At 23.5% G+C, this 22,200-nt stretch overlaps 1 protein-coding gene across 1 annotated transcript; it reads right to left on the bottom strand.

Moving 5' to 3' along the window:
• Nucleotides 1-6,729: 6,729 nt before the first annotated feature.
• Nucleotides 6,730-20,904, bottom strand: LOC114123255 (kinesin-associated protein 3). Its single transcript, XM_027986159.2, has 18 exons — nucleotides 20,545-20,904; nucleotides 18,392-18,509; nucleotides 17,493-17,649; nucleotides 17,211-17,432; nucleotides 16,604-16,740; nucleotides 16,260-16,509; nucleotides 16,048-16,182; nucleotides 15,150-15,328; nucleotides 14,812-14,974; nucleotides 14,583-14,683; nucleotides 14,308-14,520; nucleotides 13,651-13,816; nucleotides 13,202-13,345; nucleotides 12,103-12,201; nucleotides 9,386-9,471; nucleotides 8,775-8,955; nucleotides 8,619-8,712; nucleotides 6,730-8,557 (listed from the first exon to the last, which is right to left on the bottom strand). The coding sequence occupies exons 1-18, from the start codon at nucleotides 20,574-20,576 to the stop codon at nucleotides 8,428-8,430; spliced, it is 2,607 nt and encodes an 868-aa protein (XP_027841960.1). The 5' UTR covers nucleotides 20,577-20,904; the 3' UTR covers nucleotides 6,730-8,427.
• Nucleotides 20,905-22,200: the final 1,296 nt, after the last annotated feature.

The raw sequence follows: 22,200 nt of genomic DNA, 5'->3' as shown, positions 1-22,200 counted from the left end.
ATTTTTTATTGACATTAATTTTTAAAAAAAAAACTAAATAAAATAAAAAATTTCAAATGTCTAATTAATGTCTATAAATAGCTCAATAAGTGTCAAAACAATTTGAAAGTGTTATTATGTATAGATAATAATAAAATAAACATTTGGTGAAGATTTCAATGATTTGCTTCTGAGTTACTTACAGAAAAATCGATTTGATCGAAAACTGGATTTTCGTAAAAATTCTGTATATTTTGTTTTCCATAATTATATAGAAAGATATTTGCTGTAAATTTTTGTTATTTTTAAATTATAAATTAAATCCAATTCATTATCTGAGGTCACCTGAAAAGTATAATACGTAGATTATCGATGTATTTTCAACTACTTTTATCGTAATATTTACGTATGCAATAAAAAATACATCATTGTAAAACCAATACATTCCTCGTTTCGCTCAGTCAAATTAATTGAATTTCGATTTTAAATATTTTATTTTTGACAAATATTAAATCAACAGATTTAGTTCACGTTTGACTTTTGTATGGAAGTATGGTACCTATATTATTATTTATTAGTCATTAGTAAATTACAGAATAGTTTTGAAATAAATTCATTATGCATTAGTGAAGTATATACATATATATTATAATATAAATCTGACAGCAATACGATTTGAAATATATCATTATTTTATATATTTAGACATTAAATCAGTGGTTTTCGACCGATGTACCACGAGCGCCTTTGAAGTGTGCCGCAAAAAATCTATTGATAGTTTTATATGTATATACCAATATAACTATCGATATTAGGTGATATTATATGAGTTGGTGAACACGACAATTTTGTAGAAGATGAAGTGTGCCGCATTGTTAAAAAGGTTGATAACCTCGACGACTGCGATTAAATTGTTGTATTTTACGTGATAATAATAATTATTGTAAAGTGCATTACCGTCCGATATTCAGTAACATGTATAGATAATAGATATTTTTATTTCCACCGGTAAATGCTAAATTAATCTTCGACAATACATTTATCTAATGACTGTTTATTCCATATACGAAGTCGCGAAGATCATAAAGCATAATAAACCAAACAAAGGTAATATAATAAAATTGTTGACTAATTTTTAGTAATTTCATCATCTTTGAATATACATCACGTATATACTTATCTATTATTTACGTATCAGTACTAACTTAATTAGAATACCAGATACATATGTCTAGAATAGTAGGTACTATCGTCCGTTTAAAATTAATATAGTTTATAATAATTTTTTTTTCATTTCATAAATAATTTAGTTTAATGAGGTAATATTTTTTTGGTATTGTGTTACATAATTAAGTTTTAATTTAATTTATTTAATGGAGCATTACAATTAATTAATAAACAAATACAACATGTATGATAAATAATCTGTAAACAGCATACCTACATGTAAATTTGTAATTGTGCAAATCAAAATAAAATAATTATTCAATAGCTGATATTTTAAAATCTAAACGGAACGATGAATGGTGCATTGGTTTTAATATGTATATTTTTTCCGGAACCTTCAACATCTTTTGGAACAATAAAAAGGTTTAATATTCAATTTTAAGGGTGGATTTTACTAAAATAGTTTTTTTCATTTTGTTGAAATTTGAACTGTTTACCAAAACTTTTATTTTGCTATGATAAATATGTTTTTAATATTTTGGCTGTTTTTATGCTAGAAAATTAATTTCGATTTTTTTAGTTTTTATTTAAATTTTTAAAAAATATTAGTTTTACGCTTTATGTTTGAAAATGCAAGACGAGGAGCTTATACATATTTTTTTTTTCACTTGCAAATTAAAAAAATTAATATAGGAACCAATTACATTTTTATCGGATATTTAAACATATTTAATAAAAATGTATACATACTCTACAGTTTTAATTATTTTAAAAAGTATACCTATTAATCGTAGGTAGGTACATTCCACATTCCACTTTTACTCAAATAAATATTTTTTTACGAAATTGAATTTTGCAAAATATTTGGACTAATCTAAGCTATTTTTTTAAAAGAATTAGATTTTTTTTAAAACTTTTATATATTATATTATATAAAAATGTAAAAATCCATATTTTTGTTATTTCAAGTTAAAATGTTCATGGTGTTATGTTTAAACGATAATTTATTATAATTCAAAAAATATTATTCGTTGGAAATTAAAACTTTTCACTAGGTACTACCTTTACGTATCTTATTATTATTATTATTATTTATTCTGAACTATATGAAATTTGAAAAATATTTATTTATCCATTAATATTAAGCTTTTTATACCATATTGTCTATATGTATATACGTATACATGTAGTAACTATATATATGCAATGAAATATCCTTCGAATTATAAGCTGACAGACCGTCTCCCTTCAAAATCGTTTTTCATTAGGTATATCATTATACTAAATTATTATATAAATCACAGTGACAAAATACACACTCAATACACGCTTATTGCAGAGTGGTGTAACCTACTACCTAGGTATAGTACACTTTTTTTTCTATAATTATCGATAACAAATTATTATCTTAGTCAAAAAGTTTAAAGATTCTTCATATAATTTATTTATACTAGAATTTAAAAAAAGGTTGACTGTACAACTACAATACTTTTTTTCATAAGTGTTAGAAGAATTATTTCGAATTGGAAAATCGAGAAAATTTGTTATTTATTTCAACTTATTATAACAGTTACTGAAATAATTTGTTTAATGAACTTCTATTAAAGCTAATACAATTACCAAATACCCAAATTGGTTTTTTATTATTATATTTTCTTCAAAAATAAAAAAATGTGATATGACTATACAAAATTGGTTTCTTTATACGTATTATTCGTTTTTTCAGTTTTAAAATTAATAAAAATGTATATAGGAGCTACCTACTTTTACTTGAATAAAATATATGCGGGTAGGGCGTTTCTATAAAAAACGGAAATGCACATCAATCATAATATTCTTTCACAAAATAAATGACATATAAATAAGTATTTCAAGTAGCTATATAATCACTCTGGGGCCGGCACTTAGAAAATGCATTTCAAAACTGAAAAATCTTATATTAAAATAACAAAAATTGTAAAGAATCTAAGTTCAAAACTTTTTAAATGTAAGAATATTGATATTGACAATTAAACATGGTTTTTTAAGCCAATCGAATCTGTAGGTATTAGTTATTTTGTATTTTACTACTAACATGGGTAGGTATAGTTATTATACATGTATTTTAAATTCTAACCAAAATAATTAATTTCGCATGAAGATTAACATAGTACAATGCGTAAAATATGAGACGAGTAACGATAGTTAATAAATATAAAAGTTCTTCAAAATTTTTGAGTAGGTTGTAAGTAGGTATCTACTTTGATAATCGTAATAGAGTGTATGTATAAACTATAAACTATAAATGTACAGAACCTATGATAGATATTATGAGTATGCATACGATTTTTATTATAGACGTGTTATAGAAAATTCGTTTGCTCATTTTATTTTTTTATTTTTTTTATAGATAAAATTATTGTTTTTGTCATTATAGTGAGTGGTCAGAGTGCAATAATCGGTTGAATTGTTATTTGTTATATGAAACTCGTTGTTATTTTTATACTTATAGATTAAATCGTTAATTTTCACTGGTCAGCTTATCCGGCTACTGCAGTTAAGCTTTATATACCTACCTATATTATAGTTATTTGAATCAGAATATCTACTTGTAACAAACTTGAAAACACAAGCACGCAATATATCAATATATTTAGCAATAAAAACGATAATAATGAATTATCTATTTTGAAACAAATGTATAGCGTACATTGGAAACAACACAATAATGATTATAACTTTAATAATTTCCTATAGGTAACAATTAACAGCTTGCTATTCAATTTGTTTTTACTAACACTGAAAATATACGTCACAACACTACTCACCATTTCCACCACAATTTCAGTTGAGTGCATGCTCATTGCTCAAATTTGAATTCACACCGAAATCAAATAAGAATTTAAATAAAAATATTTTATCCACCAAATGTATAAATCTGTTCGATCAAAAGACCGACCACGCTAGTAAAATTAGAAAATGCTAGGATTTACTAATCAGTTATCACACTCAATAAAAGCTGAAAATACAATTCTATTAGGGCTATCATTAAAAACGTCTTATACAACCTTGGATAGTTGGATACCATGATAGTTAATGCCGATTGATCCTTTACAGAAAATTGTTTACCTATACATTTTTTTTGTTTGAAAAATGAAAATTATAGTTATATACATTATTAAAACGGATTAGGTAACTACTAAATACTGATAAATGAAAAAAAAAACAATAATTTAAGAAAATGAATTAGGTGTGTATTATTTATTTTGAAATCTACATTGTAGCACTTACTAGTCAGCTACTACTAAGTACGAAGTATATTTATTATTTGATACTGAGAAACCAATTTACCTATGATTAAAAATGTATTACCATTTAACATATTATATCGTGTATTCCAAATATAGATAGGTACAAATGTACAAGTATACAATAACGATAATAAGTACTTACGTCAAGCTGTTGCTCAACTTTTAGTGTCGAATTGGTGAATTGGTAATTTGGCCATGGATTTTTGAGGCACGATTGTTAGAAAAAAATGTACCTACATTCAAAAACAAAAAATATCGTATCTATTCCTAATTTACCAATTATACTATGTATAGTAAGTTTTAATTTATTAATGTAAGTCTTATTGATTAGCATAATAGAAGAAGAATATAACATTTGATTAACAAATAAATGATAATAATATTTATATATAACTTTTGACGCGTATCTACCTGGTAGGCGCCGCGTTGGTGATGAGCTGGTGTTGATGTCATAAAATATAGGATTTAGAAAGGGAAATAAAATAAAAACAAACGATTGGTGTTGAAAGAGTTGTGGTTTTTATTTTAAACAATTGACAATTGTGGATTTTGGGAAAAAAAACAACAAAATAAATGAGGCATCATGAGAGCGACGTAACGCGTATCAGTCGATCACAATATACCTCTGTTCAGTACCGGTTCGCGCCGTTCGCGGTATTCGCTGGTCGACCGTTTCAGACGCGGTTGTCGCGCGTCGTCGTCGTCTGTCGTCGACTGGTGGTTGATTAGAGTAGTGATTAGCACGGTTTCCGCGTAAAGGCCGCTTGAATTCAAATGGCTATAACTCGGGAGACGGGACCGTGTCACTTTGGATACAAAATTATAAAAATTTTATTACACTTTTTTTTTATAAATATATTATTCAATGTCGAAGAAAATTATCGTAACATATTAGAGGAGCCAAATAGCCAATGGAACTAGATATTTTATTATGATACACAGTGCAAGGGCGTATTTGAGTAGTTATCATGGGGGGAAACTAATTTTTATTTTTTTCGCGTAAATAAATAAAAACATGAGTATCCAATTTAATTATTAAATCAATGTATTATATAGAAAAAATACGAGTGATGGAGGGGGGCGAATGCCCCCTTCGCCCTCTCAAATACATCCTTGACACAACGCGGATGCCGGACATGTAGGGCAGCGTATAGTATAATACTATAATAGTATAATAGTATAATGTATTTAATACATGTAAACATATAATAAGTAGGTAACTACAAACAAAAAATAAGCTGGATAGTTACCTACTTGATCCCTATAATTTAAACATTTTAAACAACATTTATACATTTATTTATTAGCAATTACATTAATAAAAACAATGAATTCTAATTTTAGATGTCATAAAATCATTTTGAATTCAGTTAGACCATATGGCATATAATGTAGTAAAGAAACCAAATTCACTCAATAAAGTAGACAATATTTGCTAATTCATAAGTATCATAACATTTTTTTTATTTTTTCATATCATAAGTACAAAAAAGTTATTATTTTAAAATCCGTTATTTTTATGTTTTTAAACTAAAATATATTTTATTATATCAATATCGAAAAAATAAGAATATTAAGTATGAAAATAAAATTGAAAATACACAATACAATTTTTTTGGTGTATAAACTAATTGTTTTTTCAAAAATAATAATTGCTATTCAAGTGTTTTTTTCACATGAAATGATTTTCATAAAAATGTATGGGTTTGGTCTTTTGAATATCAGCAAGTAAGTACTTACAATTTATCAATTTATCACACATTATAAATATTTATGAAAAATGTAAAATGTATTAATATTGAGCCTTAATTATTATCACTTAAGAGCTTTTGGTGTAGTCGTACAAAGCTGAACTTGTAGGTATATGATCACAATAAACCAAACTAAATAGAAATCATAGATTGATTGCAGTTATGTATAAAATAAACCTAACTGCTAATTTATCTTATTTACATAATTAATCGCTCAAAATTGTGATTACTGCAAATTTACTTAATTGGTACTTTATCGCTATTAAAATCCAATTAGTTGAGATTTAACTAAGATAAAAAAAAAGGCAGCTTTTAAATGATTTAGAATATCACAAAATTTGATATCAAGATATCGATAAATATAAATTTACTAATTAAATATTTTTATACACTTACCTAATTATTATTAATAAAATGATTACTGTATAATACTGTAAATAGTAAAAACTTAAATGTAGCACATTTTTCGATTTTAATACAAAGAAAAAAAATAAAGAAGATAGAAAGTAGATATAATCAAACAATGTAATAAAACTATAAAATCATTTTTATACAAATTTAATTGTACACCACTGTTCAATAAAATACATATTATACCTTACACAAATGGATTCAAACTTATTTGCTTAAATATTTAGACAGCCTGCAAGAAAACAATTATAATGCTTAGGTTTACTAATTTTATGCGTAAATGTTTTAACTAATTTTAATGAAACAAATTATGAGTTATGATGTTGTATAATTGAGAATAGATAGTGTAAAAACAAATGTTATGTAAAATAATAAATAAGTTAAATAATAAATAAGTTAAATAATTAATAAGCCAAATAAATTTTTTATAAAACAAATATAGATGTTATGTACTCTAGCTACTATAAAACAAAGAAGTTATTTTTAAATTCTTTTTCAAAAATGTTTATGTCATACAAATGTTAAAAGAGCAATAGATCACAATTAATAAAATATCAAACAAAATAATAATAATAATTACAATTATAAATATTCTATTACTTATATAAAATAATATAAAAACAAAATAAAAACAAAATTCTTCAAGCAAGTATACAAAAAAAGTAGGTACTCTAGTTAATTATAATAATACTGTGAATATTTAAGTTCAATTATTGGTTAACTCATGTTTTAATTAAAATAAACTTAAACAAAAAATAACAAAAATACATTTTCTTTGGTTTCTTGTATAATTTTAAGAATGGAAATAAAATTAGTATTTATATAAATAATTACTAGTAAGTATAATAGCTTATTGTAAAACACAGATAATAAAAAATATTCTTACTAATTTGATAAGATATCAAGAATATAAAAAGAAAAACATATTCTAAAATAATAGTACAAATAAGGCTGGCAATAATTTATGTTGAGATCATGAATATTCAAATAAATATTATGAATTAATTTTGTTTTAAATACTTGTGGATATGATAAAAAACTATTTGTGTTTATAAATGTGAGTTAAATGTATTTTTAAAATGTAGAAATTTATTATAATAGTGTTAGATTAGGTCACAAAACTGCAAAATTAAATCAGTGGAGGGATCTATAAAATATAAACCCATATCATACTAGGTCTATCAAATAAAAATGGTAATTATCTATTTTAAATTTTAAATGAAAATAATAATTATATACTTTGTGTGTATTGTAAATGTTAATATTTCTGACAATGTTTTGAAGTTATGTTGATTAATATACTCAAATTATAAAATATGGATAGAAAAATAAAATATGTATTTTTTTTTTATAAAAATTAAATTTTTGCTCACTACCATTAAGCTTTTTGAAGCTATTTAATCTTTTATGCTGTTTAATAGTAAGAACTAAGAATTCAGTAACAAAACTACTAATTTAACTTCTATTATAAATTATAGTTAATAATAGTATCATTTTATTATAATATTTATCTCAAATTTATAATATTAATGATTAGCATGAGTAATAAAAATGACTGGTCAGATATCAACACTACTGTACTTAATAAATTAATGGTATTCTTCTACTAATTCAAAGATCTTAAAATCATAATATGTATAATATTAGTAATAAAAGAAAATTATTATTTTCTGTAGTAATTATTCTATTATATATAATATATTGATTTAAGTAAAATAATATAAAATAACATATTAAGTAGTTACTTTTAAGATTTATTTTCTTATTTAGATGGTTAATGTTGTTAATTTAAAATGTGGTAATATAACAAAATAAATTAAAAAAGAAAATTATTCTGTAAAATGAATTATGTTGTTAGTAAATTTTTGCATCAAATGTCCACCTATACTCGTAATATCATCATCATAACTATCAATGTTGTATGGCTCTTCATTAAATGCATCAAGTTCGTAGTCGAATCTATTAACAAACCAATATTAATAGTGAATAAATAGAATTCTTAAAATAAATAATTACAAACCTATCTTCCAGATTTCTGCTTTCTGGCCGACTACTATTAGTGTGTGATTTTGTTGACATTATTTCAATATTATCATCTTTGTCATACATAAAATCTACAAAATATACATTGGTATAAATTATACAGTAAATATTAAACAGCATCTAATATGCTTACCATCTTCAGGCATTAATATTGCTTGATGTCCATAACTATACACATTTATTTCATTACTAGGATCATATTTAGGTTTTGTACATGGCACATCACTTTCATTTTTCATCATATTTAACCAATAGGCGTTAAACCAACAAAACTTTGCAGCTCTTATTTTTTTGGTCCATGTTTCATCAAATTCCTTAAAAAATAGTCAAGGATAATTATTTAAAATTATATAAATATGTTAAACATATTTTAATTTAATGTGAAATAAATGATTAATTTGTTTGGATGTATTTAAAAACTAACTAGAGTTTAATGTTAGTTGTTTTATTTTAATGTATTAATCAATGTTTGTTTTTTGTATTCATACATAGTGCTATATTTTTTGTTATATTTTACAAAATGATAAAACATAAATCAGTATGCTAAATAATTTAGCATAATTAGAAAAATAAGTAAAAATTGGAGATAAAATAAAGATTAATGATTTTATTTATTTAAGTAATAGTAACAATTTTCTTTAGGACAAAAAAAAAATTACAATATTTTTATTTGTAATAAATAATTATTGAGATCAATTTAGTTCTTTAAGTAGCTGTATAGAGCTTATGTATAATTATTAATACCTTAATAATATCAAGACAGTAGTTGCTCATTTTACGAACTCGAATATTTGGGTCATGCATTAAACCAATTATATAAATTGGACATTCTGAAAATAGAATATAAACACATTAAAACATATTCATTAAAAGTAAATACTATATTTTTGTAACTAATTAATGAAATAATATTCAATTTTAATATTTCAAAAGAATATAGTTAAACTTATTAATTATTAGTCAACAACATAAAATAAATAACATAACTTTCAAATATTAGTTAGATCTGTAATTATGAAAAATAGACTTTGGTATATAAATAAAAAAAAAAAAGCGGGCAAGTGAGTACCGCTCTGCTGTACATTAAGTGCCGTATGGATCATTATTATATATTATAGTAGTGTTAAATTTGAATCCAATGATAGTTATCATTGTATACGAAAAACGATTCTGAACGAAGATGATTTGTCAACCTAGGATATAATTTCTAGTGGTTGGTGAAAAAGGTGGTTTATGTTTTAATGGCCTGAATACAACAAAATTGAAGTTCTTTTATAATAATTGTAAGCTAAACTTATGAAAAACCTTGTATAAAATTTTCAACTCTTAGCTACTTATACAAAAATTTTTATGAAATATATCTACAAAATAATTTGCAAATATTCATGGTTTTGACGAATTTTTGTCAATATTTGAACTTCAAATGCTAATAAAAAAAATTTGTGCCTATGTATTCTTATAATTTTTTAATCACTATAAGAATAACATATGAGGAACTTTGTATAAAATTTTCAAGTATTTTGATAGGGCCAAAAAAATTTTATCGACACTTCAAAAAAATTTTTTCAGAAAAATTGAAAATTTCAGTTGTCTATAAATAGCTCAAAAAAACTCAAAATATTTTGAAAATTAAATCATGTAAAGAAAATGCCAATCTTAATAACTGGTAAAGTTTTCAAGTATCTACGACTTATACTTTTTGAATACCTAATAACAAATATTTAAAATCGCTTGAGGATAAATCGTTATTTAACGCGGTTTTTGTAAAAATTTAAATTTCAAACACTCATAAAAATTTTTTGTCTGAATCCGGTAGAGTTTTTTTTACAGATATTTGAAGAAAAATGTATGGAGAACCTTGTACCAAATTTTCAAAACTTAGTTATAAAAGAAAAAAATTTTATGATTTTTCAACTTCAAAATTACTTGCAAATTTTCGCGTTTTCGACAGATTTCGTAAAAATTTGAACTAAAAACGCTTATAAAAAAAAATTGTGACTAACGATTTTTAATTTTTTTTAGCTACATTAAAAACAACTCATAAGGAACCTTGTATTAAATTTTCAAAACTTTTTGGTCATCCAAAAATTTTTTATCGACACTTTAAAAAAAATTTCTCAAAAAAATCGAAAATTTCAGTGGTCTATAAATAACTCAAAAAAAGTCAAAATTTTTTGAAAATTTAACTATATACGGATACTACTGACATTAACATTTGGTGAAAATTTCAAGTATTTTCAGTGATTAGTTTTTGAATTACAACCATAAAAAAAATCGATTTGGTCGAAAACTGGTTTTGCGTAAAAATTGCCGTTTTTCCGTCATTTTTTTTTTTTATTTTTCTCGATTTTTTTGAAAACTGTTGGAAAATGTTAACTTTTTACCTCTATAATGCACCAAGGATATTCACTTTTACATCGGAAACCACCCCCATTGTTTGAAATTGGAGCATTATTTCGACTAGTTATGCTGTACACAGGCACAAAAACAAAAAAAAAAAAAAAAAACACACATCATTGTAAAATCAATACATTCATCACTTCGTTCAGAATCTAAAACTGTTGAGAAATAAAAATATGTGACTATACAACATGTCATAATAAAAGAAGATCAACAGCTATAATATTATTAATTTGTTATTTATAACCTCAACATTATTAAACAGACATAGATAATCAATGAATAATTAAAAACAATATTTTATATATTTATTAGAAAACAAGAATGGTAACATTATTTAGTTTAATTTTGTGTATGAGATTTTAATTAAATTTTTTAATTGGATTTCCTAACTAATAAGTGACTATTATTTATTACCAGTAGTGGCGATCAAAATTATGATTATAGCTTAGAAGTACTAAAAATATAACAAATGCATAGATTTCAAAAATAAACATTCATTAACATGCATTTGTAACTTATAACTTATTTTAATTAACATTTTTAATAGAAACTAGTTTATTTTATTGGGAATAAATTGTGAAATTAATACAAGATAAAAATAAAAACAATATTTTAATGTATTTTAAAATTACTATTATATAATTTTATTGCACAATGTACCTATAATAAATATGTGTTTCATTTATTATACAGTGATTGAAGAGTATTTCAGTAGTTAAATGATCAGGGTTAAGAGAAAATCTTTTTAATATCTTTAAATAGTTTTCTAAATAAAATTTGGGGTTGTTTAAATAAATATTCTGTTATAAGAAAGTTATTGTTTAAGTACAATGCAGATCTATATTATCCTGCACTGGTTTAATGATGAATATTTATTTGGTGGTTTTAAAAAATCCTTAATAATGGAATATGATTAATTTCACCAAAACATTGTAATCATTGTTTAATTTTAGATTTTCGATGAAATATTATAATTAAATGTAATGTATAAGTATAACCTTTCAAATATTTAAGAAATATGTTATTACACATAATAAATTAAACAGTGTTTTGTATACCTGTATTTTGTATAATGTAATCTCCAGTAATTGGATGACACATTAATTGATATAGAAGGTACATTATTTGTATAGCTAATTCATCATCACCCTTTTGATCTGAAAAAACAAAAATAAATAAATTTATATATTTAAATAAAGTACCTGCATAATGATAATAATTATTTAATAGTATGATAATACATTTATAATTATTCTTTTGTTATATATTCATGTATAAGATTTGAATAATAAGATGTATAACTTTCTAACTAAAATTACTAAACATTTATAGTATACTGAATAAATATGAAAAATTAGTATGAATACAGATCACAAAATTTTATCCTCTAAGAAAAGCAATGAATGCATTTATTAACCTAATTTTTTTACACATATTCATATTGAAAATAAAAAACATGCTTTGATCTTCAATTTTAAGTATAATTTTTGATTTTTGAATTGGATCCAGTTATTACTTAGTATAGAATCTATATTAAAACCAGAATAAACCACCATCTTTCTAAATCAATAGCCAAAATACTTAATAACCACCCTCAGTTAATCACCAATATAATTAAATTCATTACGATTTCTAGCCTACAATAAAATTAAAATATATAATAAGTAAACCTATGTACACTCAAAAGTCTATGTTGCTGAGTCTTTTATTAAAAATTAAATTAAAAAAAAAGGAATTTTTATGTAAACCAGTTTTTATTTACTTTTTTATTAATTTATTGTATTTTTTTTTAAATAAATAATAAATTATGTATTTTTTTATTTATTTAACATTATTAGAACATTTTGTTAATTATATTTGGTTCCATATATATATTATTACATATTTATTGGTTCCAACAAAATGGTTTAAAATATCATTGATTTTAGGGCAAAAAATGTCTACTGCAAAAATTACTGTAGATAATTAATATATTATATACTATTTAAGTTTTAATAATAAAGTAAGACTCCATAGTATCATATGACTATATGATTATGCCATTAGTTATAAAAACTTTTCAAATCAAAAAATTGGCAAAATCAAAGCAGTCTGTAAGTTGAATGCTCTCAATGTTAGTATGACACTTAGTCTATAGTTTGGATATTGAATTCTTACTTTTTAATAAATTGATAACTTGTTGAATTGTTCCATGTTCATAAAGTAATTCACCACAGTTTTCATCCTTTGATACTGTCCCCAAGAGTTTTATAACTTCTATCAATAATCTTGCATCTGTTACTGTTTGATTTGGTTTACATGCTAAAAATATAAAAATTCAATATTTCGTAATGATGATTTTTTAGAAACTTGTTACATTGAAATAATTAGTTACAGTATTTGTAATTATTTACAAATAATCAGAATATTATTAAAAATAGTACAGATATTTAGTATAATAAAATTAAACATTTTATAATATTTTTTTAAAAATTTGTTTCGACTAAGTAATTTAACCATTTTTATTTATAAGCTATCAGTTATATCTATTAATATTTAAATTTCAGATATAAATTAACCAAGATTATATTATTTAAACAATATATAATAATTGAAAAATACTATACCATTGTTCACAAATTGTACCATCCATGAAATTAAATTATTTGACTCCAAAAGTTCTTTAAAATCTACTTCTGGAACATTTACATTGGCTATAATTCCAACACATTCAATTATGCATTCGATATCTTTTAATATAGTAACTAAATGAGCAAAATGACCAATAAGTTCCTAAAAATCAAAATAAATAATTACTAATTATTATTGGTATTATTTAGTTTATAAAGGATAGAATGGCAGCAGCTTTTTGATTAAAAGCATAAAAGCACATATAATTATGAATATAACCATACTACTTGTTACCAAATAAGTTCAATTTTACTTAAATTTTTGGTGCTGTATACAACACAATAATAGATGATAATGTAATGCTTGTATTAGAAAAATATTATACTTCTACATAATTTTGTTGAAGCAATTTTCTAAGTAATGAACAAATTTGTATACTCAAGATATTTAAATTAAGTTTTAAAATATAATTTAAAAATGTAACTAAAATACCCAATTTACTAACACTAAAGTACAAATATGATCTCAGTCATTAATTGTCTCTGTTGGATAAGCAATTTTTTTTTTTTTACAGAGTACACAGATTAACTACTGCTGTTCTTTTTATAATATACCTATGATATAATATTATAATTAAATATAATAATACATACTACAAATTGAGGTTTTAAAGACTCATGACTAGACATGTTATGCAGGATTTTAAAATACATTAAATCTGATGTATCAATAGCTAACTGAACAAAAGGTTTCAAACCTTGCTTTGCAATTAACAGTTGTGAATTTCTTTCATTTAAAGTTAAATTTGTACATAATGCAGCCAATATTAAATTGTACTGATTAAATTTTAATAATAACTCTGCAATCTGAAATATTAATAAACAATTTTATTACAATATATAAAAATTATAAGTTAATTCAAATCCACCTTTGATAAGCAATTTGTATGTGAAAATAAGGCTCGCGATCGATCATCCATGCTGCAATGATAACATAGCCTGCATACCAATTCACTATTTTCTTCTGTGCCTAAAATTAAGTAATTTGTTATGTAATGAGATGAATTTATACAGTATATGTATTAGATTTATATAGCTACTCACAAATGTTTTTAATGAAAAGATAAATTTAATATTTATTTATTTATTAGTTTATACCTATTAAATCCGTTATTTTTGGTAAAAGTCCAACTTTTAAAATCTCATCACTAAGAGTTACATCAAATGATAAATTGTACAAAAATTTAATAGCATAATTTTCCAAACTGGGATTCTTCATCATGAACATTTTGGGTAATTTTTCAACTACTGAATATTTTTTCTAAAATATAAATTTAAAAGTTAAATATTTTATTATAAAAAGTGAAAATAATATTAAAAAATACATTTATCTTGACATTTTCAATCATATTTTACAAAATATAATACAATTATAATCTATTTTTTTTTTATAAATACATAAATATGATAACTGATTACAATCAAATTACACTTACCATTTTATCTACATGTTCTTTATAAACTGATAGTTGAATAAGTAATTTAATGCTCATTAAAAGTAAATCAGTACTGGTCCTATCCAATAGAAGACATAACAACTTAATAATGCCTTTGCGAACAACTTTTTCTTCCATAGTTTTGTCAATTGTCAAGTTATATATTAGTTCAACAGCACCTAATGAAATTTATGAAATTTAAGCATTCAATAAATAACAATAAAGTATTAGCCAAGTATATTTATTAGTTATTTTAGTAAATGTTAATCTATATTAGTAATATAGAGTAGCAGTAAAATATTTATTATTTTCTTTTATTAAGTTCATAAAAATATTTATTTAACATTAGTAGATTTGGTTATAATACAATTCTTCAAAATTGTGTAGATTTTTATGACCATTTATAAACAATTACAAATCTGCAATTTTTTTTTTTATACACAATTTTTCATGGTTTAAATTGTAACATTGCCATACATGTATATTATAATATATGTATGACGTATATATATATTTAAAAAAAACATATTTAAATTAAGTTATAGACATTATAGAATTGCAAAACAATAATAATTTTAAGTAAAAGAAAAACATTTTTATGTTCACATATTTTCAAAATATTATTTTAATAGTGTATAAATTTCTTTGATTTTTAAATAATAAATAATAATCTATAATAATGAAATTGAGTAAATGAAATGGCATCGTTATATATATAAAAAAAAAATTATGTGGAATTGTGAAATTGTGTGTATACATAAATGGTTACTTAAATCTTCATAATTTTACAAATTTGAGGAGTTGTTATCTACCTATAGATTCATAATCACTAAAAGCCAATATTGCTTAAGAATTTAAAAATATCATATAATAAATTGATAAATAAAATATAGTAGACCTTTTAATGCTTGATCCTGATTCTTTCCCAACTTGAATAAATTTCTTCTCAGTTGATGTATTGCTAATTCATCCGGGCTTCTAGCTATCATTCCTGTTTTTATACTATTTGTGTCTAAAGATTTTTGTGTCTTATCTTTAACAGTAAAAATAAATAATACAATAATATAAAAGTAAAGTCTTATAAATATTTAAATAATAATAATATTTTACCTTTTACAGTTTGTTTTACATTTTCAAAAGATGCTGAATGCCTTCGGCTGTCACTATTAGTATTAGCACTAATAGGTATTTGGCTTCGAATAATTTTAGATGTTATAGGAGCACTTCGAGGAACAGGCAATTTAGAAGGTGTTGGCACTTTTGATTGTTTAGATTCACGAGGAGCACTTACTATTTGACTTTTAAGCTTATTATAACGATTTAATTCATATTCTAGTACTTCAACACAGAGCAAGCAAATCTATATAATAAAAAATAAAAAATACTAATGAATATCCAATAATATTTATGTATAAAATATACTTTTTAACTATATTAATAGAATAAAAACTAACTTTGTGATCAATAAGCATTTTATGAAATATTTTATATGCAGAAAAACAAAGAAATATATTGATTATATTTGAACTCAGTTCAAAGCTCTTGCGATATTCTTCTCGGAGAACTCTTGCTAAAGCACTCATGGTTGGCTCTACAAAAACATTGGATAATAATTTTTAATATGTGAAATAGATTATAATATATCATTAATTATATTATAATGATTGAACAATTTAGAAAAATTTGCTAATAGCTCGATAAATTTTGTATAATATGATTAAATATTATTAACATGTTGACTGTGTATGTATTTTTGCAGTTCTCACCTAGCGCGTACGTATTTTTCTAAAATAATATAAAAAAACTTTTTTTTATAATGGTCTTATGTCCAAAAGGCAAATAATTATATATTATAAAACATGTGTTTAATTACTGTAAATAATAATAAAATAACATTCAGTAATATGTAGGGGGAATAATGAACCAGTTAATTTTAATATTATAATAATATTGGACACCAAATGACTTCAATTGTTCCTGAACGAACCTTGTGATTCCAATTGGTGTCAGTACACAGACAACATGTTATGGCATGCATTAATTAATTATAAATTATAATACCTGATGATGAAAGTTCTTCAAGGTTATCTTTATCACAGGTTACTTTTAGTATGAATCCAGAGCCACGTACCTTTTGAGGCATATCATCATACAACATTTCAATATATTCATCAATTTTAGCCAAACTAGCTTTATCTTCGGGCATCAAACCACATATATGATATATACTAGATGGACTATTTTCCAATCCCAATTGATTTTTATCTTCTTTAATTTTATTATCTATATTTAAATAATTAATTTTAGGTATTAAAAATAATTTATGTTATTGGTATTTATTACTTGCAGTTGAACGAGTTTGCAAATAATAAATTAAATGCTCTACATCATATAGTTTTGTTTCGTGTATTAAGTTACATTTATGTATTACTTCTTTTGCTAATGCTCTACAATCTGTATTACTATTCAAACTTTTTAAATGTATTACTTTTTGACATTCCTATAAAAAAAAAAATGTAGCAATATTTTAAAAGCTGTAGATAAATGCACTATAAATAGTATGTTTTAATTTTTTGTATTTTGCAAAATTTACACAATATTAAAAATTCAAGTATTTTCTTTTGATAATAATCTTATATTGTATAAATACATACTATAAATGTTTATAATTTTATTTTTTACATTTTAAAACCTTATGTTAAACATATATTTAATACAAAAACTGTTACTTATATTATAATATTGTATTTCTTACAATGAATTCCTACTTACATCACAACCATTAGGCTTTAGTGAGTAAAGAAATAATAAACATTAACTGATATTCAGTGTTGTTGTCAGAGCCGTATTAAGGGGGGGGGCAAAGGGGGCAATTGCCTCTGGGCGCCTTAATCTTGTTAAAGTAAGGAGTGCCTTTATTTGCGCTTAATATACTACCTATGGCCCCAAATGAAATTTTGCCCCAGGACGCTGAATTATTTGACACGGCTCTGGTTGTTATTATTAGTAAAATAGGTACAGTTTATAATTTAAATGATTGTTTCAATATACATTTTTTAAATTACCAAGTAAATACTGCTTAGAGTTTAGTTACATTGTTATCAAAATTGTTTCTTACACAACAATCTAAAGAAATTAAATTTTATTAACATTTTAAAAACACCTAAATAATTATTTTAATTTTTAAGACCATTTATAGATATATTTTTAATTAAAATAAAAATAAAGAATAAAAATATTACCTTATGATCACCTATTACAGGTTCTCCATTTTCACCAAGGACAAATGCGTCCAATTCATAATTTACTACAATGGCAGGTTCTGTTGGATGTGCATCTACAGCTCCAGATCTAACTCTTCTGTGAAAGTAATGTGATAACAATGAAATAAATGTATTATTAAGATATTTAAAAAACAGTTTATATTATTATAAAGGTTATTATATTTAATCTTTTAATGTTATATGTCGATAACTAATAATCTTTGCTAACAATAGTGAAAATATACATGTACTTTTAGTTAATCATAAACACATTTATATGTGATCATTAATGTAATAAATAATTTTAATTTGCAATGATTATATAATATGACTGAAGAAATAAAATTGACTCCAATGCATAACAGTTATGTATAAACACACCTATAAATAAAAACGTAGAAAATTTTTATTACATCTATAATCAATAATTATTTTGCATTATTTCAATAGCCTAAATATAAACCTTAAATAATACATCACACTTATAGAAAAGATTTTTTTAACATGTCATACACATTTTCAAGTAATATCAATTAGCACATAAAAAAAAATTAACAGTTTACATAATTTTAAAGATATTATTTTACTATTTCAAACAAACAATAGTAATAAATAAAAAGTAATTTTGACTTCTATAATTGGTGAATAAATAAAGTTGGTGACTAATTAATTATAAAGTAGAAATCGTTTATAATGACATTCAAGGAACTGAGAAAAATAGGTCATAATAACAGTTAGTCATTATAACCAAAATGATAAAGAAAAAATTTTAACTTCAATTATACACATAGAAAAATAGTAAAGATAAAAACATTCAAATTAATTAAGAGGATGTCAGCGCACTATTTGTTTTCTCTCCCTGGCCCACATGCAATATAGACAAAACGCATTTACGCAAAATCATTTTTTCTATGATTTTAAGTTATCTTAGAATAAAAACACTCATTACAAAAAAGATAGAGAATAGTATTTTTGAGGGAATGACATATCAATTTGTCAAAAAGTGGTCTCAAAACAATTTAAACATAGTTTAAATATACAACTTATTTTAAAAGTCAAATAACAATAAAATATAAAATTGATATGTCATTCCCTCAAAAATATTATTATCTATATTTTTTGTAATGGGTTATTTTATTTTAAGATTACTTAAAAAGATAGAAAAAATGATTCTGCGTAAATGCGTTTTGTCTATGTTGCGTATGGGCCAGAGAGAGAAAACAAAGAGTGTGGTGATATCCTCTTAATTAAATTATTTTTTTTTAATTAAATAACTCAAAACATTTTGTTCAAAAAATCTGTTATTTTAGATTGAACTTTTTATAAAAATCACTCTCTATTTTCTTTCTAGTTCTTCAAAATTTGTTTTTGGACTAAACTTTTCCAATATAACCAAAAATAACTATCATAACATCCGTATAGTCATTATACAGACATCATTATAATCGATACAAATTAGTACATCTAATATAGGAGTTTTGCAGGAACTTTCAATCTAAGATCATTACACCCAATATGTTATAATAACCGGTCTCTACTGTATACACAATTTTCCATGTAGGTATTCAACATAGATTAGATTATTAGTATAGGTTTTTTATGTTAAATTTCCTTAATAAATCTGATTAAAATTTATAACTATAGTACAGTAACACATAGTACACTAAATCTTAAATGAAATTAAAATTAGTTTATAGCTGTCAATGAAAATGTAAACACATATTATTTTATTCCAATTCTACACAATAGCATCAAATTAGTATAAAAACACTGTGTTAATAGAAAAATATGTCAATCATCAAGAATATGTTCAATGCAAATACATTAATATTACTAACAAACTGCTTATAATACGTATTTATTTCATATGAAACAACAGTATGATGAAAACAAGTTAGTCTAGATAGAAGAAATATTATTTTATAAAATCAATTTATAGATGGTTTATAAATACTTTGAATCAAAAATTAGAAAAAAATTCAAGGTCCATTAAACAAAATCTAATCAATTAATATGTCTTGTATTAAGAAAAACCATGTGAATACTAGACAAGTAGGTAACAGTTATAAACGTCTGGAAGTTTAAATGGTACCTAGATATAAGACATTAAGATAAAGTAATATAGACCTTACCGTTTTATATAATGTGTCCCTTCAGAAATCATTGTACAGATTGCTCAACGCCAATGTGAAAACGAAACTTAACACCAATTAGTAGAAAATAATCGACTTACAACATCAATAAAATTTCAAACGTCTAAGAATATTTTTCATTATTCATACGATGACAAGATATTATGTGCCTAATAGCGAATGGAAAACTTGACGGCTATTGTACGAACAGATGTAAACAATGTGTACTCAAAGGCAACTACTGTAAACACAATTAATGATCTAATGTCGTGTTATTTTTAATTAGTTCAAAAGAATTATTGTTGCGAAATTAATATAGTAATAAAAGTCGATCAAATATAAAAAATGGATATCATATTATCATTCTAATAATCGTATACGACATGCGATAAGGTGTATCAGCAGCGCTTGACTTATCAAAAATCCACTTTATTTAATCACCTCTTGTGAACAAGATAAATCACACGAGTTAAAATGTATATTTAAAAAAATTGTAATTCGCGAGGATTGCTATGTACTTACTCAATTTTTTTTTTTGGTACAATTTAAAAACGAATTACTACAATTATTATAATTACTAAGTATTGTATGTTGAAATGTTCACAAAATGTTTCACCATTTTTCGTTTTGTTTTTTTTTTGGATTTTTTTTTTTTATAATGACCATAAAAATTTACGAATACATAATAATAAAATGTCTGTTTGACTTTTTAAAGTATTTGTTGTTATAATTGCAACAGAAATACATCATCTGTGAAAATTTCAATAGTCTAATTTTCAAGGTTAATGAGGTACAGCCTGGTAACAGACGGACGGACAGCAGAACAAAAGTAATAGGGTCCCGTATTACGATACGGAACTCTAAAAACTAAACAAAAACCAATAGGTATTTTAAATGCCTATAAATAGTATTTAAATAAGCGAAATATTTTGAAAATTAAATCATGCAAAAACAATGCCAATCTAAATAACTGGTGAAATTTTCAAATATCTACGACTTATACTTTTTGAACAATAATAAATTCTTAAAATCGTTTGAGAATAAATCGTTATCGTTACGAGATTTCCTAAAAATTTAAAATTCAAATGCACATAACATATTTTTATTACGATGTTTCTAGTTTTCGCTATAGCTATTTGAAAGAAAATTTATGAAAAACTTGGTGATGAATTTTTGTAACCTTAGAAATAAACACAAACAATTTTATGATTTTTCAATTACAAAATTACTTGCAAATTTTCGTGATTTTGACTGTGATTTGAACTATAAACACTTATAAAAAAAAACTGTGACTAACGATTTTTGATTTTTTTTAACTATAATAAGAACAACTCATAAGGAACCTTGTATTAAATTTTCAAATATTTTTGGCCACCAAATATTTTTTTATCGGCTCTTCAAAAACAAAAATTCTCAAAGAAATCGAAAATTTCAGTTATTACTTATTAATAGCTCAAAAAATTGTTATTTAATTGTACATACACAACACTAATAGGTAAAAAACATTTGGTGAACATTTTCAAGTATTTACAATGATTAGTTTTCGAGTTACAACCATGGAAAAAAACCAATTTGGTCGAAAACTGGTTTTGCGTAAAAATTTCCGTTTTTTCGTCACTTTTTTTTTTTTGTTTTTCTCGATTTTTTTTAAAACTG

Source organism: Aphis gossypii, chromosome X, assembly GCF_020184175.1.
Source record: "Aphis gossypii isolate Hap1 chromosome X, ASM2018417v2, whole genome shotgun sequence".
Taxonomy (NCBI): domain Eukaryota; kingdom Metazoa; phylum Arthropoda; class Insecta; order Hemiptera; family Aphididae; genus Aphis; species Aphis gossypii.
The sequence above is the reverse complement of the archived record's forward strand: the minus strand, read 5'-3'. Positions and strand labels throughout refer to the sequence as shown.